The 18,395-nt window shown below is 34.6% G+C and overlaps 2 protein-coding genes and 1 long non-coding RNA gene across 4 annotated transcripts in view; all 3 read right to left on the reverse strand.

The window, feature by feature from the left end:
• Positions 1-339: 339 nt before the first annotated feature.
• Positions 340-5,214, reverse strand: LOC116129642 (putative pectinesterase 11). Of its 2 annotated transcripts, none has more exons than XM_031415372.1 (6): positions 4,998-5,214; positions 2,163-4,819; positions 1,892-2,051; positions 1,137-1,325; positions 772-1,007; positions 340-662 (listed from the first exon to the last, which is right to left on the reverse strand). In XM_031415372.1, exons 2-6 carry the CDS (start codon positions 2,402-2,404, stop codon positions 467-469), a joined length of 1,023 nt encoding a protein of 340 aa, XP_031271232.1. In that variant the 5' UTR covers positions 2,405-4,819; positions 4,998-5,214; the 3' UTR covers positions 340-466. The 2 variants fall into 2 exon arrangements, with proteins under 2 accessions (XP_031271232.1, XP_031271233.1); XM_031415373.1 differs by having other exon boundaries at positions 2,163-4,613; positions 4,740-5,214.
• Positions 5,215-8,512: 3,298 nt separating this feature from the next.
• Positions 8,513-8,870, reverse strand: LOC116129463. The gene is made up of 2 exons (XR_004127924.1): positions 8,779-8,870; positions 8,513-8,582 (listed from the first exon to the last, which is right to left on the reverse strand). It is a non-coding gene; the product is annotated as an uncharacterized LOC116129463 (long non-coding RNA).
• A 254-nt stretch (positions 8,871-9,124) lies between these two features.
• Positions 9,125-18,395, reverse strand: part of LOC116129550 (probable disease resistance protein At4g27220) — a 35,416-nt gene continuing 26,145 nt past the window's right edge. The window contains exons 2-5 of the mRNA XM_031415267.1: positions 12,597-13,545; positions 10,263-12,241; positions 9,537-9,902; positions 9,125-9,187 (exon numbers count right to left, since the gene is read on the reverse strand). Of these exons, the coding sequence (XP_031271127.1) occupies positions 9,125-9,187; positions 9,537-9,902; positions 10,263-12,241; positions 12,597-13,536 (3,348 nt within the window). The 5' untranslated portion in view covers positions 13,537-13,545. The remainder of the gene's footprint in view (positions 9,188-9,536; positions 9,903-10,262; positions 12,242-12,596; positions 13,546-18,395) is intronic.

An 18,395-nucleotide genomic window follows, 5' to 3' on the forward strand; every position in this document is an offset into this window, starting at 1 on the left:
TCTTTTTCGACTAGATCTACGGTGGATCTAGCTGGCCCACTACCAGTCAGATCCAGCGGGTCGTATACCATTACACCAGATTCTAACCATTTTCTGATAGTGGTGGCCGAAATCTAACAAATGTGGGCGGGTGGGGTGTTTTTGTCAATTTATATACTTTTTTAGGGGTATTTAGTTAAATTAACAAACTTAGGGGGTTTAAAAAATTAAGTAGAATATAATTGGATTGAAACAAATATGCATTTTAGGTAGGATAGGAATAGGATAGGGTAGAAATATTAAAACAAACACAACAACTCTTGTAACACGATTTAATAAATCAATCAGTTATTTCCCTTCCAAATGTAAAATACAAATTAATTGAATCAAATTTCTTGTTTAAATGAAGTATACAAATAAATTGAATCAGTTAACATATTTTACAGAGAATCTTGTGAGTTCCAGGACTCACAAACCAATATTTCCATCAGCTTTTTCCAGCAACGATGGTGGAGCTTTTCTTGAATTTTTTGGGGAAAGATCTAAGCCAATCATTTCCCCCTATCATGTCCTTAGTCAAGAAAGGAGCAGCCTCATCATTTGATAGTTTGTATGACCATCCAACCCTTTTTGATGTATCAGCTCCTGGACCATAATTCTTGTATTCGCCGTAGTATGTAGTTCTGTAATAGAGAAAACAAAATGAAACATGAGTACCAAGAAAGTAACATCTTCAGAATGGATGAAAGTATAATTTCTGAGTAGATGCTTATAAGGGAAGAGATGATTTACCGATGCTTGTTTTGGTCTCCCCAACTATCCCATCCTTGTGGCGCTATCACACCAGACATGTAGGTTAGGGCATATACTACTCTAGAATAAGCACCCCATGGCCTTCCAAGCGCGGCAGTGCCAACACCGGATATCTTGCAACCCAAGAAAGTGAAACCAGTGTTCTCTGAAGGTGACATTCTTCGTTGAGCAGTGATAGATCCATTCACCTTAGAAAGGGAATGAATATGGCACCTCTGATGAACACATAAAATAGTTTTATAAATGAGTTGAATCAACTTATTGGTATATGCAGTAAATTTAAAGTGAAAGTAATAAGTTGTGGCATCTGAGAAGTATCTATGTAGCCTAAGGAGAGCACTCACTTCAAAGAGGGAGACAGCATTTCCACATATGAAATCGGTGGCTCCTTCAATGTAACAGTTACTGTAATAGTGGCTTCCAGTATCATCCAGGAGAGTATCTTGGTAAGACGTAATCTTGCAGCCGTAGAACGCAGCTCTATTCGCTGAGACTCTTAGTGCAACAGCTTTCCCAGCTGATCCGAATGTGTTCTGTAAATATTAGCCAAGATGCAATTTTGGACAAGTTATTAGTGCTTGAACTTACATATGATTTGGATGTGCAGAATGAACTCCTTTCAAATGAAATATACAGCTTAATGATTCAATTCAAATGCATAATAAGCATGCAGTGCAATGACTAAGCATGTTTTAGTTTTCGTTAGAGCCCCATATGAACTAGGCACACTCAAGTCTACTGGTATATAAGAGGAGGTAATCCTTCTATTTAATAAAATCTTATTGAATAAGGAGTCAAACCCACCTCAAATTCTATCTTGGTACCAGAGTTAAGCCTAGTTGAGCTGAGTGCTTGACCAATGGGTGAAGAGTGAGAGCCAACAACTACCTCCATCAGCAGACATGACCCAACATATAAGCTTGATCGTGAGGAGAAGTGTTGAAACCCCACATCGACTAGACACGCTTAAGCCTATTGGTTTACAAAAGGGGATAATCCTCTCATTCAATAAGACCTTATTGGGTGAGAAGTCAAGTCTACCTCAAATTCTATTAGTTTCGACTAGGGCAAAATTTGTGTATGTAATACAAACCAATACCTCAATTGTCAGATATCGTGCAACAAAATCAGAAGCCAACACTGTGAATGTTGGAGACTCGAAAATGTCTCCACCATCACCCCATGTTATTATAGTAGTAGAAGGCGCTGTGCCGCTTATTGTAATGAAGGGCTTATCGGCCGGTACAACAATCTTTTCTCTGTTTAAACACAAAAAAAAAAGTTAAGATTTATAAAACAACAGAGCTCCATAATTCAAGAGCTATAGACGATATAAATTAGATGTTATCTTCATTTAGCTATATACAAACCTGTATGTTCCTGGCTTAACCCAAATGAAAACAAATTCTTTATTATTAGAAGGAACAGCATCAATGGCATCATGTATCTTCTTAAAGTCTCCTTTTCCCGACTGATCGACTCTTAAGAGAATGGCGGATGCTATGTCTGTGGAGTTTGTGGTGGCAGTAGCCATAGCCATGAAAGAAGCAAAAACAAATGCAACCAAAAGAATGTTAACATAACTATAAATCTTCATTGCAGAAGAACCCATGTGCGCATGTGCTTGATGTTTGGTCTCGATAGAAATGCAAAGAATTAAAGTTTGAATAAACTAAGGTTTAATGAAAGAATGAAGCAAAGTTGAACAATATGCTGATACAACAAAGCTGGAAGTGGCTTATTATATATGGCCAGCCCACATGAAAGGTCAACGAAATAGGTGGCCTGTAGCCGATTTCTTCAAGTTGAAGTTTAAAGATGGCTACCTTAACGTAAACATGCATGTAAGTACATTAGAGAAAGGTTATTCTATGCAGAGATGCAATGGCAGTGGACAGATTGTTCTTCAGAAGCAAGAATGAATTGTTCAAAATGTCATTCAGCGAGTTATACGGTGGCTTGAACAAATTCTAACCATTAAATTTTCTGTACCTTCATTCGCACTTGACAAATTTAGAAGAAAACAGATGTAATCTCAGCAACATTTCAAACTAAAGTTACCATTTTCTGTCCGCTTACAAACTTTTGCTTGAGTGTATACCCTACCCTGTTAAGGATTTGTTTATTCATTGTTATGAGTAACAAAGAAGCTTCTGTAGTGTTAAGTCATAGATTTCTAGATAATTTAGATGAATAACTAGAACCAACCATGGATTTGCAACTCAAATTGGAATAAAAGAAAGAACAAACCAACTGACTCAATCTTATTATATGAATAGAATTAGTAGGAAGACAAGTTTTGCAGGTAGACCTGATCATTATTCCACTAATATTGCTTCTGTGTTAAGGGAGGTTTTGAACAAGGAAATATACATTGGTTAAAGGCATTTGGCCGGAGAACCGGGGAAAAAGTCTACTATTTGGTTGTCTAAAATTCTCCGGACTTGGTTTATTCCTTGATCAATCTTTTCTTCAACCTAATAAGCAATGACAGAGCAGGTAGACAAGAGTTAGGTGAAGAAGAATATTGTATATAGCTGTAGCTCACCATTCGCCCTTAAAACGCAGCGCTTCATTCTCAAAGACACCAAGCATAAAGAAAGATTCATAAAGGCTCCTATTGGATAGGCACCCCTATATCAGGCTGCCGCGTCTAGTGGCCTCTGCAGCAGCAGCAGCGGATTTGAGAATGAAAAGGGGGAAAGAAAATGGTGAGGGAAGGGGGAGAATAAGAGGAAGAAGAACAAAGGAAAAGAAAAATAGGAAAAGAAAAATGGAAAGAAAAGGAAAAAATTTTGCATCAGTCTAGTCAAAATTTAAAAATATCTTGACACATATTAATTTAGTGGTTTGAAGAAAATCCAGTCTGAACAGGACTCTTCAATCCCAACATTAATCTCTCTTTCTATTTGTGTAACAAATTTGCAATACGCTTTCTCCCTTGATAAACAAAATAACGGAGACTAAAGTTAACGGCATCAATCCACTTGTTAAGAGAAACTACAAGAAGCATTGGAATACGAGCTTCAGTCTTGCAAAATCCATTGAGTACTCTATCTGATCTCAATATTAGCCTTCTAAAACATAACAAACAAAAGTAAATAAAAACAAGAAATTTCATAAAATAGTTTGCTTTCAAATTGAACAATGGAATCGGTGAAGGAAGATTGAAGAAGTGTACAGCTGGAGAGCGAGATGAAGTTACTACCTTTAAAACCAAAGGTGCCAGTAGCAGAGCTCGAGAGAGAAGGAGAGGCAGAGGCCCTACTAACCGAAGATCAAGGAGCCCAGCTTTGGTACTTCTACCACCATGCTTTTTGGGGGGGACGTCAACTTTTGCAAGCACGGGAAGTAGCACTTCTAGTGGCACAACGTCAGTAGCAACTGGTGTTGGGTTGGGCTTACCTCATTGTCTCCCATATGGAGATTGGAGGTGAGTAGTTCAACAAATTAGGCCAAAACAACTCCATCTTATCTTCATCTTCTTCATTGTCCAGCAGTCAAAAACGTGAGAGAGTGAGTGTTCTCCTCCAGTGGCTGTCCTTTCTAGCGAGCCATCATCCAGAGAGTGAGGCAAAAACAAAGAGAAACGGAGAAGAAATATGAGATTTGAGTCTGTGAACAGTGTATCATCAAATCGTGATCTGGAGTTCGTTTGCCGTCCGATCGTTCTGATTTTTGGATATGTTGTTCATGAGACACAACTCTGCATTCTGAACGGTGGAGATTGGAATCAAAGCATTGAAAGGTAATCAATTGTGGGTAAACATGAAACTGCAGTTTTTGTGTCTTTTGGGATTATTCTCTCCATAACTTAACCCCTGCATAATTTCCACAAGTATTAACACAAAATTTTGTTAGGATTCTGGATAAGACCACCAAATTACGAAGCAGCAGGATACTTCCTTTGTCCATAAAGTATAAAATGCATTAACTAAAAACTCAACTTCTTTGTGTTTTGGACAGGAGGACACATTTCTGTTGTTCAAGCACTATTGGAAGAGCTGCCTGGAAATTTCTGACCAACCTGCCATGTACAGATATCAAACCACTCGATGTTTAAGCAGTCCAAACAAATCTTAAAACAAATTAAATATCACCAATACACAATCAAGAAAGAATCAAGTTTTTTATCCACTTTCAAAGCATCAAATTCACAACGAAGGAAAGCTAAAGCAGAACAATAAAGCTAAAAACAATCTGACCTCAACAAAGGGAATTTGAGCCGAAATAATGTCTCACAAACTACATACAACAATAATAAAGAGCCTTTATTATGGAGATTTTATCGAAGTTTGACCCGAATCTTTTTTAGAACTTTGAATGTACTGTAAATATAAATCCCAAAATGTTGAAAACGGAAATAGTAACTGCAGGGACTGTTATTTTGAACTATAAAGTAATGATAGTTAATCCAAGAAAAAGAAATTATTTTCATGATCATGATGTTATTAAATTAAAAAATTTGTAGCTTTTGTCTACTTGAGAGTTCTTGACCTTTTATGATAGTGTTCTAGCAACAATGATTATAAGTATATATTTTAAAATATATATATTATTAAGTGTTCAAGTGTTCACGGGAATAATAAATTCCAGATAAAAGTAATTCTTCACTGAGTACTTACCACTTTCCTGTGAAGATGTTGTATAGTAGTATTAAGGTCACCCTCCCAACAATTTTCATCGTCATACCAAATCAGCTCTCTTTTGCCTAAATTTGGTGTGCTTAAGTCTCCTCCAGAGAATGTGTTCATATTGGGGCATCCTTCCACATCCAAGTATACCAAAAATGGGAATTTGAATGTGTAATTCCCAGAACAGAAACTTGTAAGACTTTTTAAATTAAAAAGTGACAATGACTTCAATTTGTCGAAAACGATTTCATTGCTTTCTGTATCTCCCTCATTTGATACTACTTCTGTCATCAGTCCACAATGGCATATTGACATTTTTTCGAGTCGCACCAGACTTTTGGCTATTGAAGATGACACTAAGTTTATCAACCCATCGCAACACTGTATCCATAGTGTTGTTAGATTCTCAAAGGTCGCTGAAAATGGCACTAGATTAATCAAAGTGTGGCAACGATCAACATATAGCATTTCAAGATTTTGAAAAATTGAATCCAAATGAGAGTCTTGTTTCCAAATGTCCTTCAAATTAAAAAGTCCGCATAGCTCCAATTGTTTTATCTGTTTGAGCATCCCAACACATTTCTCATCTTCTCCACATGAAAAAATCTCTTTGTATGAACACAATGTTAGTATCAGTTTTATGGGATTGTTAAATCCCTCAAGGACTTCCATTGGAAAGTGTGCTGAATCATCCTTAATGATCTCAAGAACTTTCACTTTGGAAAACTGATGTTCTGGAAACTGGTCTTGCCATATAGACGTGATGTCCTCTCCACTTAGTGTAATCAATTCCGAATTGGAGGTGATGTCCTCTCCACTTAGTGTAATCAATTCCGAATTGGAGTTAACCTGAAGATCAATCGTATAAATAATATAAAAATTAATATTCTCTTTAACATTTCACACGGTATGTAATAATTTTTTATATTTTTTTTAAAATCAAAAGCAAGTAGAAAAAAATATATATTTTGAATGTAGACAAACTAGGTGTCATGCAAATAGCAATTGTACTATATAACTTTAATTTATGTCAAAATCTAATTTAATTTATGTCTAGTAAGCACTGAGCAAAGCCGGTGGCAAGGCAATTAAGGAAATTGCCATAGGTCTCCTCTGAATTAGGACATGACAAATTTAATGGTAATACAGTGAATTTTATTATTTTCAATATGTATTTTATTATTTATTATCTTTAATAAGTTTTTAATCTTCTATGTTTTCAATATTTATAAATTTTAGGTTACCTAAAGGTCTTGTGTTCAACCAACTCATTGAGTTAAGAAAAAAAAAAAAAAATTATAAAATAGATATTGCACCAAATGATTTCGGATGATGTAACTCATACCTATAATATTATCACGGATACCAATAATAGCATAACGTTTCAACTTACTATCATCTAGAGCTGATAACTTCTTGTAATTTCTCTAGCTAATCCTGAATTATAACAATTCTAAGCATTTTGTCCCACTCAAAAGTGATAAAAATTCCACATACACTCATATATAGCTCACCATTCGCCTTAAAACGCGGCGTTTCAGTTAGAAAATTGCTGAGGGCACCTAAGTAATTTAAGAGACAAACAGCCCTCTTCTTTCTATAAGTAAAGGCGAAAGCTCGCACAAATCCCTAACTGGCAGCTTGTAAGTATTAGGTGAAATGAATCTGCTTTTCCTCAAAATCTGTTGGTAGAGAAGAGAAGAGAAGGTAGATCTGAGATTAACTTGAAGATAATCTCTCTATCCATTCTAAATTATACTGAGCACCTTCTCTTCCTCTTCCCAAACTTCTTTCATCCATTTTTTTTTTCAACATTGAACCTCAAATGAAATATCAATTTTTCTATTGAATTGATGGTAGATCGTATCGTTGATGATGCAGCATTTCACAAAGTAGAGAATGGATTACCTTCCATTTTTTGGGTTTTTAATTTTTTAATTTCTTCTATTTTCGGATTTTTTTTATTTTAACAGCTGACTGTATTTTTTTTTTTTTTTTTCGAGATATATATTTTGAATGTAGACAAACCAGGTGTCATGCAAATAGCTGTAACTTTAATTCATGTCAAAATCTAATTTGATTTAGCATGAAATGGGCAGGACAAATTTAATGGTACTATAAAGAATATTTATTATATTTTCACTGAACATTTTATTATTTATTATATTCTATAAGTTTTTAAACTTCTATGTTTTCAATATTTATTAATTTTATTTGCATTTAAATTTTAATATTTAATATTTTTTTATAAATAAACTTTACCTATATGGTCAAAGATTCAAGTTTGAAGGGGAATAAGAAAATAAAAAAATAAAAAATTGTTAACAGAATACATACCTCTTCTTTGTACATATGTTGTATAGTTGTATTAAGGTCACCTTCCCAACTCCATTCGTCTTTATCGCATTCATTTTGTTGAACTTTCAATAAACTTGGTGTGATTAAGATTCCCCCAGAGAAAGACTTCATCCTGCGACATCTTTCCACAGTTAATTCTTTCAAAGATGGGAAGTTCAATGTGTATTTCCCAGGGTAGAAGCATGTGAGACTCTGTAAATATTTTAGTGACAACAACTTCAATTTGCTGAAAACAATTTCATCTTCTACTGCCACATCTTTCTCATTCGATACTATTTCTATCATCAGCGGGCAATATTCTATTGCCATTTCTCTCAACTCTACCAAATGTTTTGCTACAGATGGCGTGACTATGTTTATCAATCCGAAGCAATAACTTACTTTCAAAACTGTTAAATTTTGGAAAGATGTCGAGGATGGTAGCACATTTATCATTCTGTCACAGTAACTCACTTCTAGAACTTCAAGATTTTGAAGAACAACGTCCAATTTGAAGTCATTCCTCCACAAGTATTTCACATCAGAAAGATTGCTCAACTTCAAACTTTTTATCTGCATCAATGCCTCTGTACGTTTCTCATCCTCTCCACATGTAAATATTTCCTTGTATGAACCGTCTCTCAGTATGAGTTTTTCCAGACTATTCAATCTTTGAAGGATGCCAACTGGAATATTTGTAGATCTATCGCCTTTGATCTCAACTGTATATCTGCTAAAGAAGTTTCCTAGAAATTGATGTTGCAATGTTACCAGGTCGTCCACTCTGCTTAATGTTAATTCCTCCAAATTGGGGTTAATCTACAGATCAATTAAACAAAATCAAGTTGAAGTTGAACTCTCTCAAACAATTCAAGACATGAATATCAAGTAATCTTTATATAAATGAGGAAAATATTTTGAATCGATGCATTGGTAAAGAAAAAATTTAAGATATATTTATTTTTTATGTTAGTTTATTTAGAAAAAATTAAAGAAAGAAAAAAATGACACTTACCTTTTGGACCAAGAAGAGGGATTGTTGCTCCCAAATATCAAGTTGACCCTTATTGTTTTCATGGAAGCTCATATATTCTGGAGTGAATATTTTTATTTTGTCACAATTACACACTACCAACTTCTTTAACAGTGGCCATTCAGAAGTATGAACTCCAGGATAGAATGTTGCGAGTTCTGGTAAGTCTTTGAGTTGTAGAAAGGTTACTCGTGGAAAGATAAATGTAGGAGTTGCTTCTACTCCTTTCCCAATAATGTCCTTTAAAACCCTACAATTGCATATCTCAAGGTGTTCAAGCCGGTCAAAGCTTTTGACCACAGAAGATGAAAATACAAATTTTAGTTTTTCACATCCAACCACAATCAAGCGTGCCAAATTTTGATAGCAATGAGACATTGTCGCCACTTGACTATCCAAGATCATTTCATAATTAAATGAACTCAGTTCTAAGGCCTCCAAATTGGGGATAACAACCTGCCATTAAAAGTTTTTTTCTATAAAATGATACTAAGAACATTAGCAAATCTTAAAAATATATACAGTACTAGGTTTATTCATTATATTTTTTTTCTTTATTCATTTTCAAAAAGATTTTCAAGAGATTTTATAAATAAATGAAAAACGGAATTATAGCTTTGTAAATAAATGCACTCTTGTAAGACAAAAATTATTATTTCTTTCTTATTATTCTTAAGATAAAAAAAGGATCGTACCTTATATTCTGAAGTGAATATGTGTAGTCTGTGACAATTACGCACCTCCAAATTCTTTAACATTAGCCATTCTGAAGTGTGTTTACCAGGATAGAAAGTTGTAAGTTCTGGCAAGTCTTCAAGTTTTAGGAAGGCTACCCGGGGAAAGATAAATGTAATAGTTGCTTCTACTCCCCCCTCTTTTGTGACAATCTCCTTCAATTCCTTACAATCACTTATTTGAAGGTGGTGGAGCTGCTCAAAGCTTTTGATTATAGAAGATGGAAATACATATTTTAGTTTTTGACAGCCATGCACAATCAAGCTTTTCAAATTTTTATAGCCACAAGATATTGTCGGAAGTTGGTTGTCCCAAATCTTTTCAGAATTGATTGCTCCAAGTTCTAAGGCCTCCAAACTAGGGAAATTAACCTGCTCAAAAGTTTTGATTTTTGTTTCAGTATTTTACAATATGAAGCAGAGAAACAATAACTGTTTTTCACTAGTTAATGTATATGACATGCCATTAATGTTATAAAGCTCTCTTTTGTGTATCAATCATGGAAATATTTATCACAATATGCCATCTGATAAAACAACATACTATATAGACACACAAATTGTATCTACAAAGTTAGTTTTAAACGTCTAAACATTGACAAGAAAAATTTAGTAAAGAGATTTAACATAAATTTTAAATCACGACAAGGGATTGAGCAAAAGGATAAGAATAATATAAAGAAAATGTAGACTAATAATAGATAAGTAGAAGGTTATAATAAACCAAAGTACCTTTTCGTTAAAAATTGGTGTGACGGTATCAACTTGCTCATCCTTGGAATAGATTTCATTGGACTGCAAATTAATTGATGATTCCACCTGCTTGGTTTGCAATGTTGAAGGTGTATTTGCTTCTGAGTAGAAGTTTGTAATCCTTGGAAGATTAATCAAAGTCAAGAAGCGTAATTGAAAGAATTCAATCTTATCAATCACTTCATTCTTGTTTACTCTGTCTTCTCTTTCAACAGCAAAAATCTCATTCATATTCTCACAGTCTTCCACCCTAATTCTTTGAAGATGTGGAAGACTTTGACTAGCATTGGAGAAGGAGAAGATATTTTCCAATTTAGCACAACTTTGCACTTCTATAACTTTTAAGTTGTAGAAAAACTTTGTTGTGGGGTGACCATAACATATATATCTCAAGTCAATCAAGTTGAAAAGAATTACAGACTCCAAGAGGGGGAAGGCACCATAAGGTATGCACTTTGTTGAGTCAACAATGCACATGATGTTAGGATCATTATGGACATGGAGATGTTTTAATTGTGAAAAACCCTCCTTGTCTAATTCATAAACATCATTCTCGATACCCTCCAAGTTGTCTAAGCATAAGAATTCAACATTCTTTAAGCACTGAAATTGCTCTGGCCAAATTTTTATGACAGAACTGAATTTCAGTTTCAGCGTTCTTAATGTGGCATGCTCATCATATGAAAAGCTCTCAATATCCATGTACTTCCCACCATCACCATATATGTAATCCCTACCAAAATTAGATGACCCATATCCTATTGATATTTTGTACCTTTCAAGCTTTTTGGACAACAAGTCTTTTGGCACAATCTTATCACCAGAAATGTCTATTTCTAAAGCTGTCAGTTGAGACAAATGCTTCAACTCCTCAAGTCCTTCAACCTTCCATAGAATAGAGCATCCACTCATATACAATTCTTCTAATCGCAATAAGCATGATATAACATTTGGAGCGATAACTTGTAGATTCCAACAATTACTTAAATCTAACAACCTTAGTTGAGTCAAGTTACCTATTTCTCTTGTCAATTTCTTAATCTTACAATGTTGCAAGCTAAGAATTTTCAATTGTCTCAACTCTCCAATAATTGTTATATCTGCAAAATTGCCATAATTCAAACATAATGTTTGAAGATTTATTAGAAGACTAAGAGACGACGGCAAGGACAACACCTTCATGTTAAGTAAACTTAGAACTTTGAGGTTACCCATCCCTACAAAAAATTCCTCAGGGATTTTGAAGGAAGAACCCTTCATCCTCATACTGAAAAATTCAAGTTTTGGGCAATCCAAAACTTCAGGCCAAAGCTCACTAATCACACTAGTATCAGCTAGCGAGATTTTTGAGCACTTTTTCAATTCATCTTTATTACTCCATTCCCTCGCAATGTCATTTCGCTCAGTAAATACATGGTGATCTGTATATGCAATTCTTATGGCAACTGTACGAACGACATCATGCATAGAAAAATGTTCATTGGTTCGCCCATCAAGTAACAAACAAGAGTTCTTAAGTTCACACACAAGAGTTTCTACTCTATTTCGTGCTTCTTCCATTGTAAGATTGACTACTTCAAGAATATCCAAACCCATAATGTATTTGAGCAAGTCTGAAATGGTAGTATCATTTACCATCATACTACAAACTAAAAAAGTTCTCTTGAGTTCATCACCTTGTAGATAATTGTAACTCAATGCTATCTTTGAGTAGTCCTTTTCCAGTAACCCTGCAAAATTTGTCGGGGAAGGCATTTTCAGTTGTCGCAAAACATCTTTCCATTGAGATCGAAATCTCTTGTTCCTTAACGCTCTTGCTATCGTGGTAATGACGATTGGCAAACCTCCGCATTCCTTACATATGTCTTTCGGCAGATAATTCCGCTTAATAATTGAATGATCAACAACATCACCTGCAGGGGGAGTTGGATTGCTGGTCAAAGGGGCAAAAATATATACTGCATATGTTAAAAAATGTTTCAAAATTACTTTTGAATTTGCTACGCTAACTTTAGATGGTACATTACGTGCTTAGATAATAAATAATTGCTATATCTCTTTATCAAATTGATAGATATATAACAAAGTATAAAGTGAAATCGAGCAACGAAGTTTGGCACATTTATTTATTTATTTTCCATGTAAAACCATAAAAGGTGATGTAAGTATAAAGTAAAAAATTTATGTCCATGAATCCAAATTAATCAAACTTTTTCTACAGATTTGAAGGGGCCAAGACTATGATATAAGTATTAATATTGTGAAATTAATAAAATATGTAAGAAAATTTGAAAATTCTGTAACTTTGATTACCTGCCATCTTTCTAAACAGGCTCCAAGCTTCTTCTTCAGTTAAAATACCCACCAGGAAATACTTTACAGAATCCATACTCACTAACACATTAAGATCTCTTGCTGTTAGCAATACTTTACATCCCCCACGATCATTTCCACAAGGAATTCCGAGAGCCTCCAAATTTAATTCTTCCCAGATATTATCTAAAATTACAAGGATTTTCTTATCTGTCTTCAATCTTTCATACAACTTGCTTGCTCTTTCTGCCTCCTCCTCAAATTCCAGACCTAACTGATTTGCAAGTTCATCTTGAATCTTTTTAGTGTCTGGTTTATCAGATACCTCTACGAAAATCACCTCATCAAAGAGCTGTTTTTTCTTGGCTTGCTGACCAACTTCTTTGACCAGCGTGGTTTTGCCAATGCCAGCCATTCCGAAAACCCCAATAATGCCCACCTCAGCATCTTCTACAGCGTTCAACACACCATTCAAAGTTGTGAGTCTTGATTCAAATTCCTCGTAATCTTTGTTCGTAAGCCTAAGCCGAATGTCTTCACGAGTGGTAGGAAGGGAAACTTCACTGAATGTTTCTTTTTCCCGCAGGATTTCAGTTACAGCCTCCACCATTTTTGATGCTTTCCTGCTATTTTTGTAACAGGTGATCAAGTTGAAACATCGGCTGTTTGTTTTCTCTTGAATCAACTTCTCTGCTTCATCAATGATGGAATCCACACCCCTCTGCCAGTCTTTAACCTTCTGTTTGATCTTCTCCACGTTCATTTCAGCTGCAACAACCTTATGCTTCACGTCATCTCTTGCATCCTTCAGCTCTATAATTTCTTTCTCGAGATTTTCAAAGTTGCTTTTGTAGTTGTACAAGTACATAAATTGACGCCCTATAGGAGCAGCTAAACACTTTCCAACTTCTAAAACAGCATTCCCTGCAGCTTCTTCCATTCTCAACCCCTTACAGAAAAAATAGATCTGAACCCAAAAAAAAAAAAAAAAAAATAAAACAAAACAGAGAAAACAACGGGATAACTAGGGAACAAAACCACAATAACAGAAAAATAGTGACAAGGAAAATATACCAGCGAAATTTAGATGCAAAAAGTGGATAGAATCGGATTACAAGTTAAAATATGAAGTGATTTGGATATTGCTGCTTACTGAAAGAGAAGCAGGGGATCCAGAAGAAGGGGAAGGAATGAAAAATCTAGTGATCAACAATTACAGTAAAAGTACGTTCAAGCAAATACAAGGAAAGATCTGGTTTTGGACTTTGTTTGGGGCGACTTAGTAGAAGAAAATGCAAAAGAAAAGCATACTCTGAGATGTCTATAACAGAGGGTTGAAGTGATACAGGAAATTTGTGAATTGTGAATTTGTGATCTCATCTGCTCACTAGTAACATTAACATGTGTGTTAAATGGTTCAAAACCAAAGATAATTTTATTAAAATTATTTTGAAAGACTCAAAATGTTTTGTTAGTCAACAAAAAGACAACAAAGAAAGCGACATTCCAATGAACTTTCTGCATTATTCAGCAGATACCATTAAATCACTAAACCTATAAAAGTACAGTAAAGCAAAGAAATTCACCAAAAAATATCAAATATTAATTGAACTGTTTCTTGCTTTTCTTTGGTAAATATCAAAAGTAAAAGTCTTCTTAAGCCAGCTGAAAAAACAAAATGTTGAAAGTAACAAGGCACTAATCATGAACATTGAGCCAAAAGTAGAAGGTGTAAATTCCACAATCAATAAAGTAAAAATGGACTTTGCCAAACTTTATAATAAAGTAATAATACATTGAAGTGATAGTCTTTATCTTTCATCATCAATAATTGAAGAGAGTACACTGTTTAAGATTCCCTAACAGATATACATCACATCTTTACTGTATGGTAGAAGCAAATTGATGCATGCGACCAAAGTTAAAGTGATGACCACAAAAATAATTTAGGGCATTTTCATCTTATTATTTTTGCCTAAATTCCCAATCGTATTCTCTAAATAATGTTTGGTATATTATTTTAGAAATATTATCCTATTTTTTTAATTACTTTTAGATCTCATAAGGTTATTAATTTTATTAAATATCCCCTAAAAAAATTTAAAAATTAGTAAAAACACCCCACGATCAATATTTGCCAGATTCACCAATGCTAGTGTCGGTATTCTAAGTCAGATCTTACCAATGTCTGTATTGGTATTCTAGGTTAGATCTCACCGACGCCAATGTCAAAAACCCTCCATATCACCTCGAAAATACTCTCCTCTTTCTCTTGACCAAAATTTTAAGATTATGAGTATTTTCCTTTTTTTTTTTGTTCTAAAGAAAAAAAGAAGTTAATCAATTTAGAGATAATTTTAAGGTTTTAATGCCATTTCCCTCAGGTTTTATTGAATAAAATTCCCCTTCAAATAATATTTACCCTCTACCATCAATATTTATATTTCATTAAGATTTTTATCGTCACCCTTGATTTATTAATTTTACTTCCATATGCTATTTTATGTACATGCTATTGCAGTAATGTGTGTTTCTTTATGGTTAACTGAAAGGTGTAGATGTAAAAAGTGGATGGAATTGGACTACAATTTAAAATGTTTCATATGTCCAATTTTATTCTTAATACATTTTAGGATATGATTCTAAGAATGTTTTTGGTATATTTTCTAAAAATAATTAGAGTATTCTTAAACCCCTAAGTTTGTTAATTTAACTAAACACCCTCTATAATAAAAGTTTAAAAACTGACAAAAACACATATATCCACCTAACTATTGCCGGTAGCTGGCCACCACTGTCGGACGGTGGTCGTAAGACCCTGAGATGGCTCACGACCGGCTAGATCTGGCCGGTCGTGCACCGGTCTAACCTTTTTCGGTCATATCTATGTGGATTTAGCTGAAAATAACTAGATCTACAACCACAAATCTGGTTGTTGACATTTGTCATATCTTGGCCGTCAACAACCAGATCTTTTACTTAACAAAAAAAATAACCAAATCTGTAGTCATAGATCTAGTCAGATCTATTGTAGATCTGACCAAAAAATGACAAATTGATGCATGAACGATTAGATCCAATCAATCGTCTATCCTTACAACGTTGATGGCTAATGGTGGCCACTGACAGGTGATAGTGGCTTGGGTGAATGAATATGTTTTTGTTAATTTTAAAACTTTTATTGAAAAAGGTAATTGTTAATGTTTTGATTTAAATAAAATATAATTGAATTTAACTAAAATTGTGAATATTAAAATAAGCGTGCATTTGGATAGGATAGTGAAAAAAAAAAATGAAACAAATGGGCCGATTGGATATTAGTGCTTACTGGAAGAGAAGCAGGGTCGAAGAAGGGGAAGGGGTGAAAATCTGTACAAGTACAGTAAAGGAAAGAAATGCACCAAAAAAATATGATAGATCAAATATTAATTAAACTGTTTCTTGCTTTATTTATTTATTATTATTATTATTTTTTTTTTTTTAAGAAGAAGAAGAAGAAAGATTTGGTAAATTCAAGTTTAAGTCTCCTTAAGTAAGCTGAAAAAACAAAACGTTGAAAGTAACAAAGTAAAAGGACTTTGCCAAACTTTAAATAAAGTAATGTACATTGAAGTGGTATTCTTTATCTTTCATCATCAATAATTGAAGAGAGCACACTGTTTAAGATTCCCCAACTGGTCATCATCTTTCACGTGTGGCAGAAGCAAATTGAGCATGCGACAAAAGTTAAAGTGATGACCACAAAAATAATTTACTGTTTTATTGGTTTCGTCTCTATCCACGTTTCCAAACAGCGAAAGACAACAAAAATTAGTGGGCTCCACTAGTTATTCTTCACTTTCCTACTGTCCTTTGAAAATTAATAATCAAGGGGCGGGACATCTAACGGTCAGATATTGTCTACTACAATAGGCCCACTTGAAAATGATAAATCTAATATAAGACCCACTTGCGTAGCCCAAACCAGGACTTTGATTATAGTGGGTCAGCTTGAGGGGGGGAAACACAATGACAACTTACAGTCAAGTCCAGGACCCGAAAATGACCCAACAGCTCACGGATCAATGAAGTCGGCTCACACATCAAGTGGTTAGAATTCATCAAGTGGTAATATCAGTCCATATTAATCTAACGAATAAAGGACCCTTCCCTTCAATAATGCTAGGGGACACCGAAATTTTACACCAAAAATGTGTACCGACCTACGTGTAACACGCATCTATTTTGTTTAATAATTTTTTTCTAATGAACGGCCGTCCATATACAAGGGACGGGCGTCCCTATTTAAAGGACGTCCGTCCATAAATAAAATATGAAATAAAAAAAAAAAACTTTGGGGCGGCCGTCCATAAATTAGACGACCGTCCCTTAGTTTTGGACGGGCGTCCATTAGGAATGGACGCCGTCCATACTTAAAAAAAAAAAAAAAACGTTCGGACGGGCGTCCATTAGGAATGACGCCGTCCATACTTTAAAAAAAAAAAAAATTGTCTTTCTTCATTTCCCAGCTCGTTCTCCTGTTGTTCTTCGCTGAACATTTGTTGTACAAGAAATTTTGTGTAAAACTAAGGTGAAAAGAAACATCCCATTGTGGCACTGTGGTTTTCATTTCTTGTCTTTTGAAATCGTATCAACACTTCTGCAAATTTAGGACTTGCTCATTATGTTGGGATTTCAGACCTTGAAGGAAGATCATATAAGCTACAGTATCTTGGATTGGCGTAGTTAATTGCTTCAAGCTGATATCAACAAAAGTGTTGATAGATTACTGCTTGACGTAGAGAGCAGGAGTACTTTGCAAACAGCCCAGAATACGGCATCTTAGTAAAAGGATGGGTTCTGAGTATCTTGGAAAGGTGCTTTCTAAGGTATGAAATTTTGATGCAATTTATGTGGGTACATGAGAACATAGGCGCTGGGGAATGAAGAGGAAGAAGACGAATTCTAAGGTATGAAATTTTGATGCAATTTATGTGGGTACCTGAGAACATTGCGCTGGGGAATGAGGAAGAAGACGAAATTTTTTTTTTTTTTTTTTAAAGTATGGACGGGCGTCCATTCCAATGGACGCTAGCCCAAATGTTTTTTTTTTTTTTTTAAGTATGGACGAGCGTCCATTCCTAATGGACGCCCGTGGACGGCCGTCCCCAAAGTTTTTTTTTTTTTATTTTCATATTTTATTTATGGACGGGCGTCCTTTAAATGGGGACGCCCGTCCCTTGTATATGGACGCCCGTCCATTTAATATGGACGGACGTCTATGTGAGTGAACGACCGTCCAAATTGAATGGACGGCCGTTCACTAGAAAAAAATTGTTAAACAAAACAGATGCGTGTTACACGTAGACCGGTACACATTTTCGATGTAAAATTTTTGGTGTCCCTAGCATTATTGCCCTTCCATTAACCTCTCTTTCTTTTTGTAACAAACTAGCAATACGCTCTCTCTCAATAAACAAAATAAAGAAGACTAAACTTCACAGCATCAATCATCAATTTAGTACTCTAAATTACTTAATAAATGGATATTGAGTACCTTACTAGAAGACAAATTGAATTATTTATGAAGTCATAGATTGGCTACTGTAAACATCAAAATATAATTAAGAACTTTCACTAGACTCAAGTACTATTTATGCCAAACCTAAGGGATGACCTTGTAATTATTCCATTGAACTTACACCTTTCATTTTATAATTGGATTTATATCTCTTTATTATAAGTGTCTTTTCAAACCATTGACGTATCAATTGGAGTTGTGTAGTGTGGTTTCAGTCTGTTTTAAATAATTATTTTTGT

This window comes from Pistacia vera, unplaced genomic scaffold (assembly GCF_008641045.1).
Source record: "Pistacia vera cultivar Batoury unplaced genomic scaffold, PisVer_v2 Contig212, whole genome shotgun sequence".
NCBI lineage: Eukaryota > Viridiplantae > Streptophyta > Magnoliopsida > Sapindales > Anacardiaceae > Pistacia > Pistacia vera.

Bases quoted from the DNA above. Each gene is read 5' to 3' on its own strand.
- LOC116129642 (XM_031415372.1), bottom strand. From the start codon at position 2,404: ATGGGTTCTTCTGCAATGAAGATTTATAGTTATGTTAACATTCTTTTG. The intron at 2,052-2,162 runs GTTTGTATATAG...GTGTTTAAACAG, and splicing joins GTTAAGCCAGGAACATACAG to AGAAAAGATTGTTGTACCGG. The intron at 1,008-1,136 runs GTGAGTGCTCTC...TGTGTTCATCAG, and splicing joins ATGCTGTCTCCCTCTTTGAA to AGGTGCCATATTCATTCCCT.